The 14483-nt window shown below is 42.4% G+C and overlaps 1 protein-coding gene across 2 annotated transcripts in view; it reads right to left on the bottom strand.

Moving 5' to 3' along the window:
• APP (amyloid beta precursor protein) overlaps window positions 1–14483 on the bottom strand; it is a 326391-nt gene that overhangs the window by 129336 nt on the left and 182572 nt on the right. The window contains exon 7 of one of the 2 annotated variants that reach the window (XM_065418252.1): window positions 14013–14180. The exons of the other annotated variant lie outside the window; for it this stretch is intronic. Coding sequence (XP_065274324.1) covers window positions 14013–14180 — 168 coding nt within the window. The remainder of the gene's footprint in view (window positions 1–14012; window positions 14181–14483) is intronic. 2 annotated transcript variants of the gene reach the window in all.

Consider the following 14483-nt stretch of genomic DNA (forward strand, 5'->3'; position numbering starts at 1 on the left):
GCAACAGTCTGCAAGCATTGATGGGCTCCATTTGCCCTGATAGCGTTTCTCCATAGTTGCAATGTCCTGGTGAAATCACTCGCCGTGCTCGTCGCTCACTGCTCCGCAGTTCGGTGGAAAAAAATCTAGATGAGAGTGCAAAAAATGTATCTTTAGTGACATGTTGCAACCAAGGCTTTTGTATGCCTTGAGGAGGTTTTCCACCAACAACCTGTAGTTGTCTGCCTTGTTGTTTCCGAGAAAATTTATTGCCACTAACTGGAAGGCTTTCCATGCCGTCTTTTCCTTGCCACGCAGTGCATGGTCAAATGCATCATCTCGAAGAAGTTCACGAATCTGAGGACCAACAAAGACACCTTCCTTTATCTTAGCTTCACTTAACCTTGGAAATTTTCCACGGAGGTACTTGAAAGCTGCTTGTGTTTTGTCAATGGCCTTGACAAAGTTCTTCATCAGACCCAGCTTGATGTGTAAGGGTGGTAACAAAATCTTCCTTGATTCAACAAGTGGTGGATGCTGAACACTTTTCCTCCCAGGCTCCAATGACTGTCGGAGTGGCCAATCTTTCTTGATGTAGTGGGAATCTCTTGCACGACTATCCCATTCGCAGAGAAAACAGCAGTACTTTGTGTATCCAGTCTGCAGACCAAGCAAGAGAACAACAACCTTCAAATCACCACAAAGCTGCCACTGATGTTGGTCATAGTTTATGCACCTCAAAAGTTGTTTCATGTTGTCATAGGTTTCCTTCATATGGACTGCATGACCAACTGGAATTGATGGCAAAACATTGCCATTATGCAGTAAAACAGCTTTAAGACTCGTCTTCGATGAATCAATGAACAGTCTCCACTCATCTGGATCGTGAACGATGTTGAGGGCTGCCATAACACCATCGATGTTGTTGCAGGCTACAAGATCACCTTCCATGAAGAAGAATGGGACAAGATCCTTTTGACGGTCACGGAACATGGAAAGCCTAACATCACCTGCCAGGAGATTCCACTGCTGTAGTCTGGAGCCCAACAGCTCTGCCTTACTCTTGGGTAGTTCCAAACCCCTGACAAGGTCATTCAGTTCACCTTGTGTTATGAGGTGTGGTTCAGAGGAGGAGGATGGGAGAAAATGTGGGTCCTGTGACATTGATGGTTCAGGACCAGAAGTTTCATCCTCTTCCTCGTCTGACTCAAGTGAGAATGATTCTGGTGCATCAGGAACCGGCAGTCCTTCTCCGTGGGGTACTGGGCGTATAGCTGATGGAATGTTTGGATAATGCACAGTCCACTTTTTCTTCTTTGACACACCTTTCCCAACTGGAGGCACCATGCAGAAGTAACAATTGCTGGTATGATCCGTTGGCTCTCTCCAAATCATTGGCACTGCAAAAGGCATAGATTTCCTTTTCCTGTTCAACCACTGGCGAAGATTTGTTGCACAAGTGTTGCAGCATATGTGTGGGGCCCACCTCTTGTCCTGATCTCCAATTTTGCAGCCAAAATAAAGGTGATAGGCTTTCTTAACCATAGTGGTTATACTGCGCTTTTGGGATGCAAAAGTCACTTCACCACAAACATAGCAGAAGTTATCTGCACTGTTCACACAAGTACGAGGCATCTCTGCTCACTTTGGCTAAACAGAAATGTGTCCCTTTGCAAAATCAAACACTGACAAATAAGAGAGCACGACACTGTATGATTTCTAGAGCTGATATAGGGCAATTTGTTCAGCAGAATGATGTAAGCTTCGTTATGATTGCATCATCCATGACTTCTAGGAATAACATGATGCAATTCCTATCATGTATGACGCAATACCAGCTTCAGATTGCATCATTCATTGTTTTGCCTAAAAAGCAAGTACTGTCCAAACCCAGTCATAGATTTATTCATAGATCCAGTCAAAGATGTATTTTAGTCATTTCTGGTTTAAATTGAGATCCCTTCCCTTTATAACTCACTTATCCTCCACCATTCCCAAGTCAAGGGTCGTATATACTGACCCAATAGCATATCTTGAAAACTAGAGCCAATCAACAATTTTAAGCATCATTTTCGTTCTCAGTGACCCAGAATTAGTAAAGTTTGACTACATTTATTTCAGAAGCATTTTGGCTGTAGAGCAGTGTTATCAATCTTCTTACTTAACTGCAGAAATGGGAACACTGCAGCATCTTTAGCTGGACACAGAAACTTTTAACTGTAGATATCCCCGTGTATTGTGAGGATAATGCAAATCTTTAGACCCACATAACCCCCCGTTTCCCGGCAGATTAAATAATTTTTCTGGCAACTGGCAAATCCATAAAAATACCGGTCAGGCCTGTCAAATACCAGCCAGATGGTAATCCTAGTTTGGGGATGGGGCATGGGTAGGCAATTGAACAATACATTAGATAATCAGCCAGCCAAGGTGGGGTGACCACTCCCTCCCACTTGAATGGGTCATGACCAAGACACATGGTTACCTGGTGACTAACTTTTACTCCAAAACCATAAAGGCATAATTACGTAATTATATAATTACAATAGTTACATTATTCCTTAAATACTACCGGTACATACATCTCGCAATGATTATGAGCACGGATAAGTTACAAGCTTTCAGTAGAGACTTCACTAGCTACCCTTTATGGATAAATACCATGAAAACAGTGTATTAGGTGTAGTGAGTTTGTCAGGTCTGAGATAGAGTTGCTTATAGAGAACAATGAACCCTTTGCCAGTTAGCCCCAATGGGCCTCTGCACCACAGGCTCAGGCCATGACCAGGGCTCCTAGGCACTGAAGTACTACAAATAATAAATAAATAAATAAATAAATAAATAAATGAATAAAAATAAAAAATGTTACATCGTGGCTATACTGGGAGGGAATTAAGGAAAGAAAAATTGCCCCAATTTAAGGAAAAAATGGTAAAATACAAAATCCTCCCTTACTTGTGCTAAATACCTTGAGCTTAGTACTAAGAAGTGAAGGATGCAGAAGTACTTCAAGCATTTACCTCCTGCCAAATCGATAAAGGGTGGACAAACCCCTACAAAAATATCTTTGATCTCTTATACAGAAAAATAAATGCTTATTTGTAGAAAATTCCCAGGCAAACTAAATAATTGATCAGAATCTGAGAAGTTTCTATTTGTTCTAGCCATGAAACTTGGCCAAAGTCAATTCCTACAAGTTGTAAGGGATGTTGCTAAAATCACTACGTCTGAATCTACCATTTGATCAAACTCTTGCCATAACATGCATGTTCACTTCTTTGTATTGTTGCTATTATGAATACTAATCCATCCATTAAGCATTCTAAAGTCAAAAAATCCAAATTCATTTTAAAAGTGAAGTTTCATACCCTATGCTCATTCCACATATGGACCAAGCACAAGCCATGAGCTCAACTTACATTATTATAGTTTTAAGTGGCTTGTCCCATGTACACTGATTACTTATACTCAATAAGTCAGCTGTGACTAAACAGCCATGGCAGGTAATATACTTAAAAATAAATATATATATAAGATTCATTGGAGGACAAATCTCAAATAATTACAACAGAGAGACCTACATTCTTGTGATTGTCCCTGAGTCTCATCTTGCTAAAACTGGCATCAACTTCATCAAGACATGTGTCCTGTCTGTTTCCTGTGCCAGAGAAATAAAAGTCAGCAGTGGCAGGCAATCCACACAGGAGAGGGAACTGCCTCAGAAGACTTTTCTTAAGCTAACCCCCAGAGCCAGTTTGACCCCTCTGTTAAGAATAGAGAGAGTGCCTAGATAATAAAATCACTGTTGGTAGATTATACCTGGGGACTGGTTTAATATATATTTGTCATAAATTCACTTGTGTGTTTTATTCATTCAAATTGAAGACTTCACACTCACAAGGGGGAGCACGGAGCTGCAATGTCAAGCTTAGATTCACTTCTAACAAATATTAGGTTTTGGGGATTTAAAATTTTAGCGCTAGGCTTTTATACCTTAAATTACGCCCTGGGGAATGCTATGGTGAGTTAAGGCTGCAGCTGGCTTACTGTGATGAATCTTTCCCATCACATTCTGTACTGTCAGAAAGGCACTTCTTGGATGGAGCAACTTGCAAGCTCTGCTGCTTTTATATAGCTATAGTCCTGCCAATTACCCTATAAAACTCAAGAACAGTGAAAGGGCAATGCCATCCAGGGCAGAGGAATGTGTTCTTGCTCATTTGCTTGTTTTCTGCCCTCAAGCCTGTTACCCGACCTCCATCTGTTTGGAGCACTCATCTGATAAATAAGATGGAAAGAGCCATTTAGTTCTTTAACTAAAAATTACATATATTTTGCCCATTCTGTTTACACAAATGCAGCAAAATATTTCAACTCCTTACTGCTAAATATACTCTGGATGTTGACATGGACATTTAGCTGTCAAAACATTTTACTCCCCGTTAATTAGAGGGATGTCAAGATCCAAAACAAACAGCAAATGGATCAAGAAATTTACTGAGAACTGGAAATTATGGTAATGCCGTTTTACAGGCTTTCAGAATTTATTCTTGAAAGGGGTAGATTACAATGTGTGTTATATTTGAAGATATATTAAACCAGATAGTACATAGCATTTGTGATGTGATGTAACACAATTTTCTTGACGTTTCACTAAGGAGCACAAATTCAAAGTGTTTTAAGAAATACTCTCTTGTCAACAGACACTGATGGTTTGATGCCAGTTTTGAAATCAATGTGAAATTAGCCTATGCGAAGAGTAACAGATTAAGACATACATGTTAGACTATCTACATCTTGTGCATAATAGCATAGTAGATTTGAAAAGAAAATACTTTGGTTTATATTGTATTTTAATTATTCAACGGATGTTCCTTAAAATAAAATTAGGGCCCTACCAAATTCACGTGAAATCTGGTCTCCCCCATCCCCCCCCATGAAATCTGGTCTTTTCTGTGCTTTTACCCTATACTATTCAGATTTCATGGGGGAGGCCAGCGTTTCTCAAATTGGAGGTCCTGACCCAAAAGGGAGTTGCAGGGGGATCACAAGGTTATTTCAGGGGCGTCACGGTATTGCCACCCTTGCTTCTGTGCTGACTTCAGAGCTGGGCAGTTGGAGAACGGCGGCTATTGGCCAGGCACCTGGCTCTGAAGGCAGCGCCCCACCAGCAGCAGCGCAAGAAGTAGGTGTGGCAATACCATACCATGCCATCCTTACTCCTGCGCTGCTGGTGGTGGTGGTGGTTCTGCCTTCAGAGGTGGGCTCCTGGCCAGCAGCTGCCGCCCTCCAGCTGTTGAGCGCTGAAGGCAGCGCCGCCGCCAGCAACAGCGCAGAAGTAAGGGTAGCAGTACCGCAACCCCCCCTACAATAACCTTTGTGATCCCCACACAACCCCTTTTTGGGTCAGGACCCCTACAATTACAACACTATGACATTTCAGATTTAAATAGCTGAAATAATGAAATTTACGATTTTTAAAATCCTGTGACCGTGAAATTGACCAGAATGGACCCTGAATTTGGTAGGGCCCTAAATCAAATGGATGATACTTATTTTAATTTTCCCAGCTTCAGATTACAGTTTAAAGCCAAAACATATACCACTTACTAAATATAATTACTGCTTAAATTGATGTAGATTTAGCAAGTTGATTAATTTTACTATTTTCAACATATATTGGGGGGATGTTATTCAATTCACACTCCACCCAAAATCCCATAGTGACTGGATGTTTCTTCTAAAAAATGTCCAGCAATTGAACAGTTAATGTTGACAATCAAAATGGTCATCATTAGGCTTTAGAATTTACACAACTGAAATGAATGGGATAGCTGGGCAAGTTCCATTGTTTTGGCAGTCTTAGCAACACAGCCCAGCCCAGGAGCTAGATTTTTTCCTTTTCAAATGAGATGTTAAATTCTTCAGAAATTGATGGTGCCACCAGAAAAATGATACTGATGTGTATTGCTGAATACGCCTAAATTGTTGTTATGCCAATTCATTAAATGGGACTTAGGATGTCCTAAGTCTCTCAGGCTCTTCTGAAAAATGTAAATGATCCAGAGTTTGAAAGAGAATCTGCATTAAGCAAATCTTCACAGCAAGCAACGTTCTTTAAGATTAACTGGTGGGACCCTTCAGTTTAATTGAAAATGGATTATTCTTTTGCTAATGCTAATATTCAGCCTTGGTAAGACTGGTCAATGCTACAGGAGATAAATATCAGTGGATATTTCCCCTAAGAAATAACATTTGACAGCTGACACCTACATTTTACTTAAGAAATAAACGTCTATGCAATGTATTAAAAATTTCTCAAAACCTATTTTCAAAAAAAGAACAATTAGCAACAATAATAATGCGGTTGTACAATATATAGGCCATACATATTTGGCTTAAAATCAAGAACAAATGAAATATAGACCTAAGGATTTCATGATATTCTGAACTCCCCAAATTGCAAATGCTGGAAGTACTGCAGAGGCCTGATAACAGCATGTTATGTTGTATTCCATCTTTGTTAAAATAAGTTAAACCTAACGGAGAGGCAGAAGCCCCAAATCTGAAGTTCTTTGCCTTTGAGAAGTTGGGTCCAACTGTTAACATTATTCAGAAAGGATATATATTAAATAAGTGTTTCTGTTGTAGTTTTAAGGACAGTTTAAACAAAGAAAATCTGAAATCAATAAACCAAATCCTATAACTGGTGAATTTATGGTATGATGAAAATATAGAATTGGATCCTTCAGAAATGGCTCCTCTGGTCTAATTTGACAATGGATATTCACATCAAGGTCATTTAATCTGAATTACTCATTTGACAGATCCTAATGGCTCCTCTGAAGTCAAAATGTATACTAATGTAGTGGAAGTTTAAGTATTTAAACTTACATTGTACAATGTGTATGTTTTGTATTGAACTTCCTTAATAATGGATCAATATGGAGGGGCATGTGCTCTGGAAGGCTAAGAGAATCGGTGATTGATATTTAAAACCTTTAGCCTCTAGGTTAATGGATCGATTCCAGCATAGTTCAGTGGTGAATGAAACCACGAGTTTTGCAATCTTAGCCCGTTCCCAGGAGACAAAAGTCTTTTTGACAAAACTCAGTACACTTAGCAGACCAATGATATACAGAGAGGCTAAGGATTGGAAGAACATAGGTTGTCCTCTCAGATGAAGGCTAAGGGACATCAGCAGGGTAGTGTGTGTGGGCGAGGGGGGGAGGGAGAGGAGAGGGAATGCTAGCTTTGCTCTATGGAGAGGGTGGCCCTGCACCTCTGCGAGTCCCACACAAGTTCTGTCTGTTTTGTCCCATGTGGTCTTCTCTCCATTCAGACTTGCCCCATCTCAAGAGCTGCCATACATTGCCATCCTGGCTTCCCAGTGAATCCTCATATCCTTCTGACCCAGCCCTCCCCTGCACATCGAAACAGGTTAATATGGAATCAAACTCACTGTGATTGAGCAATGAGCCTAATGGATGGTTAGCTGAATGGGCAGGCAACTGCTGACCAGTCTGCTTTGGCACCTGCACATATCCTACCCTGCACTAGAGATGAATTTTTACAGAACATTGGGGAAAAAACAAAAACCTGTGCCTGGATGAGAATGAAGGACAGAGTAAATGAGTGAGTGTGCGTGAGTATAGCATAGAGAACAAGGGGGGAATAGGAAGGTGAGGGTTAGAGAGGGAGGAAGAAAATGGGAGTAGATTGCAAGAGAGGGACGGGGAGGGAAGAATTGGGTATCCAAGTCTGAAAATCTGGTCACCCAACTGTGGATAACAAAATCAGACTTCAGTCTCTAGGGCTGTCAATTGGAGAACTTTCATGAGCAGTGAATTTACACACAGAAAAAGACAATGCACAACTGACCCTTATAAAACCTCAATTCTGAAATATTCCTCATTTTAAAAAAAACTTCAGGCATCAAATCTGCATTATGAAATAACAGATTGGATTTTCTCCCTCTTTCCTTTCTCCTTCCCCAACAAAAAAGCCTTCTCAGAATTCCCAAATGGGAATTCGCTGTCTTCATTGAACTAAAACCATGTTATAAATAGAAACCCAGGAAGCATGTGTCCATTATATCTCCATGTTAAACAAAAAACCCCCAAAACAAAACAAAAAAAGAGCAAGAATTATTTTCCTAATGGATTGGCTTTATTGATCAATTTATTTTAGATCCACACTGATTCCTCTAACTCTCTCTTTTTAAGCACTGTGCAAAAATTGCTGGGTTGACCATTCTAGAGATACAAGCCTTTTATCCACAGAACAGGCAGAACACAGACAATAATAGGAAAAACTTCTCCACACTTTCCCATCAATGAGGTGCAAACCTGATCTAACTGGACAAATCTGAGTGCGGAGGGTAGTCACCAGTCCCATTTAATCCATGGCCTCCCTTCAAAGACCATGGACATGGTCACCAATTGTGCTGGTGGCTGTTCTGTTATGTGGACACCTGCTCACTTGGAAATGGACTAGTGCCAACTCATTCCATTTAGGTCATGGAACAAGCAGACAGCTTTCTGCCATGACTCACCTGTGCTGGATTCTACCGGGTAACCTAGAGAGGAAAGGCTCCACATCCCATTACCAATACTCTGAGCTTGAATCCTACCATCTTTTTCAGATGGTCTCATAAAAGAGACCAAATATTCAAACATTTGCTCTTCAGTCATAGATGCCTCTTGGGTTGCTAAATGTTCAAACTCAACCCAAATTCAGGAACTCCTCACTTAACATTGTAGTTATGTTCCTGAAAAATGCGACTTTAAGCGAAACGACGTTAAGCGAGTCCAATTTCCCCATAAGAATTAATGTAAATGAGGGGGTTAGGTTCCAGGGAAGTTTTTTTCACCAGACAAAAGCAATTTAATTGTTTAAAAACAATTTAATACTGGTACACAGTGATGATAATTGTGAAGCTTGGTTGAGGTGGAGGAGTCAGAGGAGGAGAGGGTGGGATATTTTCCAGGGAATGCCTCACTGCTAAATGAACTAGCAGTTGACTGAGCCCTCAAGGGTTAACTCTCAACACTCTACAAGGCAGCAGGAAAGGAGGGAGGGCAGACAGGGACACACACCCTGTGTGTGAGAGAGAAAATGTGCATTTCCCCTTTAAGTAGCTGACCCCAGGCTTAAGTACACTGCCTTGTTAATTAAATCAGCTTGCTGAAACCTGAGACCTAGAAGCTCCCTCCCTCCGTGGTGTGCCTCCCCCCCCCCCCCCCCCCGCTCTAGGGAAGATGGGGTAAGCGGGGTGCAGGAGCAGGGGGGAGGGGGAGATACCCTGACATTAGCTCCCCTCTTTCCCCCTCCCCCCATACAGCAAGCAGGAGTCTCTGGGAGCAGCTCCAAGGCAGAGGGTAGGAGCAGCACATGGCAGTGGGGGGAGGGACAGCTGCTGCACAGGGAACTTAGGAGAGCGGGGAGCTGATAGGGGGGCTGCTGGTCCACCCTGGTTCCAACCACCCACCAGCTAGCTGCAACGGGCTGCTCTTCCTGCAAGCAGCGGACAAAACTGGCGGCTGCCAATTGTTAGAAGGGAGCATTTCACTTTAAACAAGCATGTTCCCTAATTGATCAACAACTTAACATTGAAACGTTAACCGGGATGACTTTAAGTGAGGAGTTCCTGTATACATGATCATTTCAGGATATTATAGAAATAATTTTTAACATCACAGTATAGATTTAATTTATTTGCATTTTCAACCAATAGCATCTTTCCCTGTACTCCAATTGACAATGTTGCTTAAACTAGAAATAAAAATTCTAATTAGAAGCTTTAGGTAAGAAACTAAGGCCCCATTCTGCAAGCTATGCCATATGGGCAGACCTTGGCCTGCACAGAGCCCCAGTGCAGTCAAAAGGGTTTGGACACACAGATCCACCTGCTTGCAAGACTGGTACCTACCACAACACTCTAAAGGCCTAATGTGCAACATATGTTTATAACACTATTTTCCTGATTCCACAAAATCTGTCTAGTCCTCATAGTAAGGCTGAGATGTACAAAGTTTACCATGAAAAGCTCAGCATTTGCCAAAAAGATGCCAACGTTATTTTTCACTTTAACTAGAGGGGAAAAGTGTGGAATCTCATATGTAGTAACTGCAGGCAAACAGTGATTTAAAAAAAAAAAAGAGAGATCAATGTAGGCAAGTTTCAAAATCCTCTGCTGAGTGACCGACCATATGACAAACCCACAACACGATTCCCATAGCCATTTTCAATTTGGATTTCACTTTGCTGCACATTAACTATGCAGAAGAAACTGATTAATGAACTTCTCCTGGCAAAGGCACTCAGATATCATGGTGGTGGGTGCAATATCAGATTTAGACAATGATTGGAGAAAGCTATACATTTTCCTTAACTTCCGTGCCGCTACGGACAATCGACGCTCCTGGATTATCTCTAAACCTGTGCACATGAGTCAGATTAATTCCTATCATGGTTCCTCTCTCCTACTCAATAAACTAACTTTTTATAGTTATTTTTCTGCAACAAGATCCTTCCTCTATGGAATCCAACAAGGCTCAGTTTCTCAGCTCTTTCCCTTGAACAATTTCTATCTTGGTCATCTCATCTTCAGTCTTAACTGCCATTTAAACTGATGATATTTAACTGCATGAGCTGTTGACATATTTAATTACTCCTCCCTCTGTCCACTCTCTATGCCTGTAATTATCAAATAAAACCAGCTACCTGAAGCTAAATGTTGCAAAGTTAGAAATACTTTTCTAGGGGAAAAGGAGCATACTCAACAGCAGAGGATGATTAAGATTTATTGAAGCCCTGGGCACAAAGAACATTTGGACCCTCCAACATACCCCCTCACTATGAGACCCTGCCCCGTGCTCCTCCTCTTCCCCAAAGCCCCCCCCCCCCCCCCCGGCCAGGTTAGAAGCCCGGAGCTGGGCCGTGGTAAATGCTGCCCAGGGAACCCAGGACACTAGACGGCGCGCTCTGGGGGGAGTGGCGACATGGGCCGGGGGCTGCTCTTGGGCATTTTGGTCCCCTGTCTAGGGCAGGTGGAGAGTCTGGGACTCCCCACAGCAGCCTGGGCTTCCTGGGCAGCTCTTACCATGACTTGGCTCTGGCTTCTGGCCTGGCCAGGGGGCGGGGCCTTGAGGGGAAGGAGGAGGAGCAGGGGGCGGGGCCACAGTTCCAGTGCCAGTTGGGGGCAGGCCCTCACTTCTACACAGGTTCTGGCGCTCCTGGAGCCCAAAGAAGAAATTCATCTGTGGCAGGAGAGGAGCACTGACAGAAGATGCTGCTGCAGATACTGCTAGTTACACGGGCTGCTTCTTTGAATTGGGCACAAGGTTGCAGCCATTGAACCCCACTGTGCATGGAAACATTCTGGCAGAGGTGTGGTCTGAATTAGACACCTTGCTGCAAATTAGCTTTCTCTGTCCTTGCCTTTCCCTGGCAGCTGGATGGTGTTGGCAGAGGGGATTTGCTTGCTCTCTCTGTCCTCCCATTGACATGGTGGCTTCTCTGCATGATGTCTCCTTAATGCTGGGAGAGGCAAGCCCTGAGTGCAATCTCCCCCCCCCCCCACCCCAACATGGCAACAAGTCTCAGAGCACGGGTAAACTGACCGGGGGCTTGCAGGGCTTGGGCTGTGGAGCTGAAAACAGCAGTGTAGACATAGGGCTCAGAGGCAGGGTGGCTGCAGTGCAGTTGGCTTATCACTAGGACCCAGAATGAGCTGGGGGAAGCGATCACTCAGTCCTGGCAGCAGGAAGTGAATTGCACTCTACAGTTCTGGGCTTCAGCTGCGTGGGGTAGGGCTCCAGGCTTCACATGGGGCTTGGGGGAGGGAAGGAAGCACCCGGGCTCATTGCTTCAGCCCATGGGCGCTGCAATGGGGAGAGGACAGGGGGCCTCGGGGGAAGAGGCAGTATGAGGGTGGGGTCTTGGGGATGAGGTGGAGCAGGGGAACGGGGGGCGGGCATGGTTTGGGTGCTGGTGGGCCCCCACACTTCTAGAGAGCTTCCGGTGTTCCTGCAGCCCTGTGGCTTCTGCTGGGGCTTGGAGCGCCCATTTTTCTGTGGGTCCCCAAACTGGCCACGGCCTCTGGGCATGGGCCTGTGTGTTAATCCGCAGTTTCATCTACTCTCTCTCACTCACTTTTGGACTTAAGAATTTACTATCTGTCTTTATCATATCCCTTATCTTTGATGCTGAACTTTACTTTTCTGTCATTCTTTATCTACATATGTGCCCATCACCAATACAATACCACCTGAGTTTGCTATTGCATCAACTCTACCTTGGCTAAAATTCTCATCCATACTTTCACCTTTCTTGCTATAAATCAACTCTCCATGGGCTTCCCAAGTCCCAGCTTTTCCTGGCACCAGCATGGAACATACAAACACAAAACTACAACCACATCACTCGTCCTCAGAGGACTCCATTAATGTCTTATTCAATTCAGGACTCGGTTCAAAACTGCATTTTAATTCTTTTTGAAGAGTACTCTGAACTTTTTGCATCCTACACCATAATTCTTCTCTCTTTCTACTACTCCTATCCCACTTCTCTGGCACCTGCCTCCTCCATGTCCTTCCATACAATCTTGCCACTGCTGGTGTGGACTCCTCCTCTGCAACTTTTATCTGAATCCCTCTCCAATTCCCCAAATGTTTTGAAAAACTCATCTGCAAAATCCCCTTGTCTTGCTTGCCTACACCTCATGCCACTCTCCTCCCCCAAACTCATTCACACACACTCTCACCTTTGTATTATTTAAAGCTTTTCTGGACACCATTCGTAGGATGTTCTACAAAATTAAGTCATGGTGGGTTCCTGTTAGTCTGGCTGCACTGCTCTTTTCTTGTGAGCAGGCTGGATATTGAAATATGCAATCATTCTTGTACATTTCATTTGTAAACAGAGGATATAATTCCTATGAATAAAGCAGACAAGGGGCTGTCCATAAATTATGGAACATATTGGGGGCGGAGGGGCCTTGATTTTGGATGTTTGTTTCAGTGTTACAAGGGGAAGGTGGGCCTTGAAAATTACCACAACATATGTTACATAATTTATGGACAGCCCCCAGGCAGAGGAAAAGGGACAGTACAAGAGGCTCACAAGTCAAAACACACCCAGATTAAATGTAATCTTTGATTTATCAGCTTCAGTATTCCCCAGTGGGGGACAGCAACGCTTCACAAACTGAAGACTCAAAAGCGAGTATTCCTTCTTCATGAAAGTTAATCATTAAAATATATGGTGTATTAAACATAAAATAGGTAGCAAGTAATTCATATTAATGTGTATCATCACACTTGAAGACCTAACCTCAAATGGCAAATCTGTTTCTTCTTTTCCTGTAGAAATATATATTTCCAAGTTACTTATTTACACACACACTCTCTAACAACCAGCGTCCAAAAGGAAGAAGTGAATGCTTAATATTTAAGTGTGGAAACAAATATCATGACATTTTGATTTGTTTGTGTTGCTTTGATAAAAATAGGAACCCAAGTAAGGAAATACAATATAAAACAGCATTTTCATGGATCAGATATTATAAAACTATTTTAACTCACTTAAAGCTTCACTAACAACTGGGTATAAATTTGGTTTTGACGGTTTTTTTGCACATGCATAATACATGCATGAAGACAAACACACAGACACAGAAATGTAAATACACTTTTACAGAAAGACCTACATGAGACACCATAGCTGTCAACTGCCTTGTTGATAGAAATGTTAGGACAAAATTTTCATTCCCTAGTTGCAAGACTCTTGCATCTACAACATAGATTAAAGAAGTCATCCACTGTCATGCTGGATTAGAAAGACAGACATTAATGAGTAATATTAATGAGTAAACACACGCTATAGAACATGGGCAGTTATAACATCTTGACAGAAATATGGTTAGTGGTAGCACAGGCCCATCCCAAGGATCAGAAAACAAATCTGTTACAAACAGCAGAGTCAGTGGCGAGAGAGAGAAAGACTGCTACAGGCTTGAGAGGTCCACTTACTGACGCTGCCACAGACTGCCATGCAGTATTCCTCAGAGTCAAAGTTGTTTCGGTTCCCACCACATCCGCCGTAAAAGAATGGTGCACACTTTCGTTCAGTCACATCATAGTACCAGCGGGAGATCATTGCTCGGCAAGGACCAGTCTCAGCTTGTTCAGAGCACACCTCTAATTATAGGAGATGTGGAGGAACTACATTTAGCATGAAAATGGTATTGTCTTGCTTTTCATCTACACAAGTTTATTTACATGTTCTAATTCTTGCACATTAGCTACAAAATGGATGTATCAAGGAAGCATCTCTCTCTTTCACAAAGCAACTCAATTACTACACTTTAACTCACTATCTATAAATAGTCTCTAAAACAATGTATTCTCATCTGGATTAACACAACTAAATCCCTCCTGCTCTACACACAATTTTTGTACTTGTATATCTATTTTGGTTAGTGGCATGATTATTTACTTAAA

The sequence above is a fragment of the Emys orbicularis genome, chromosome 1, assembly GCF_028017835.1.
Source record: "Emys orbicularis isolate rEmyOrb1 chromosome 1, rEmyOrb1.hap1, whole genome shotgun sequence".
Classification (NCBI taxonomy): domain Eukaryota; kingdom Metazoa; phylum Chordata; order Testudines; family Emydidae; genus Emys; species Emys orbicularis.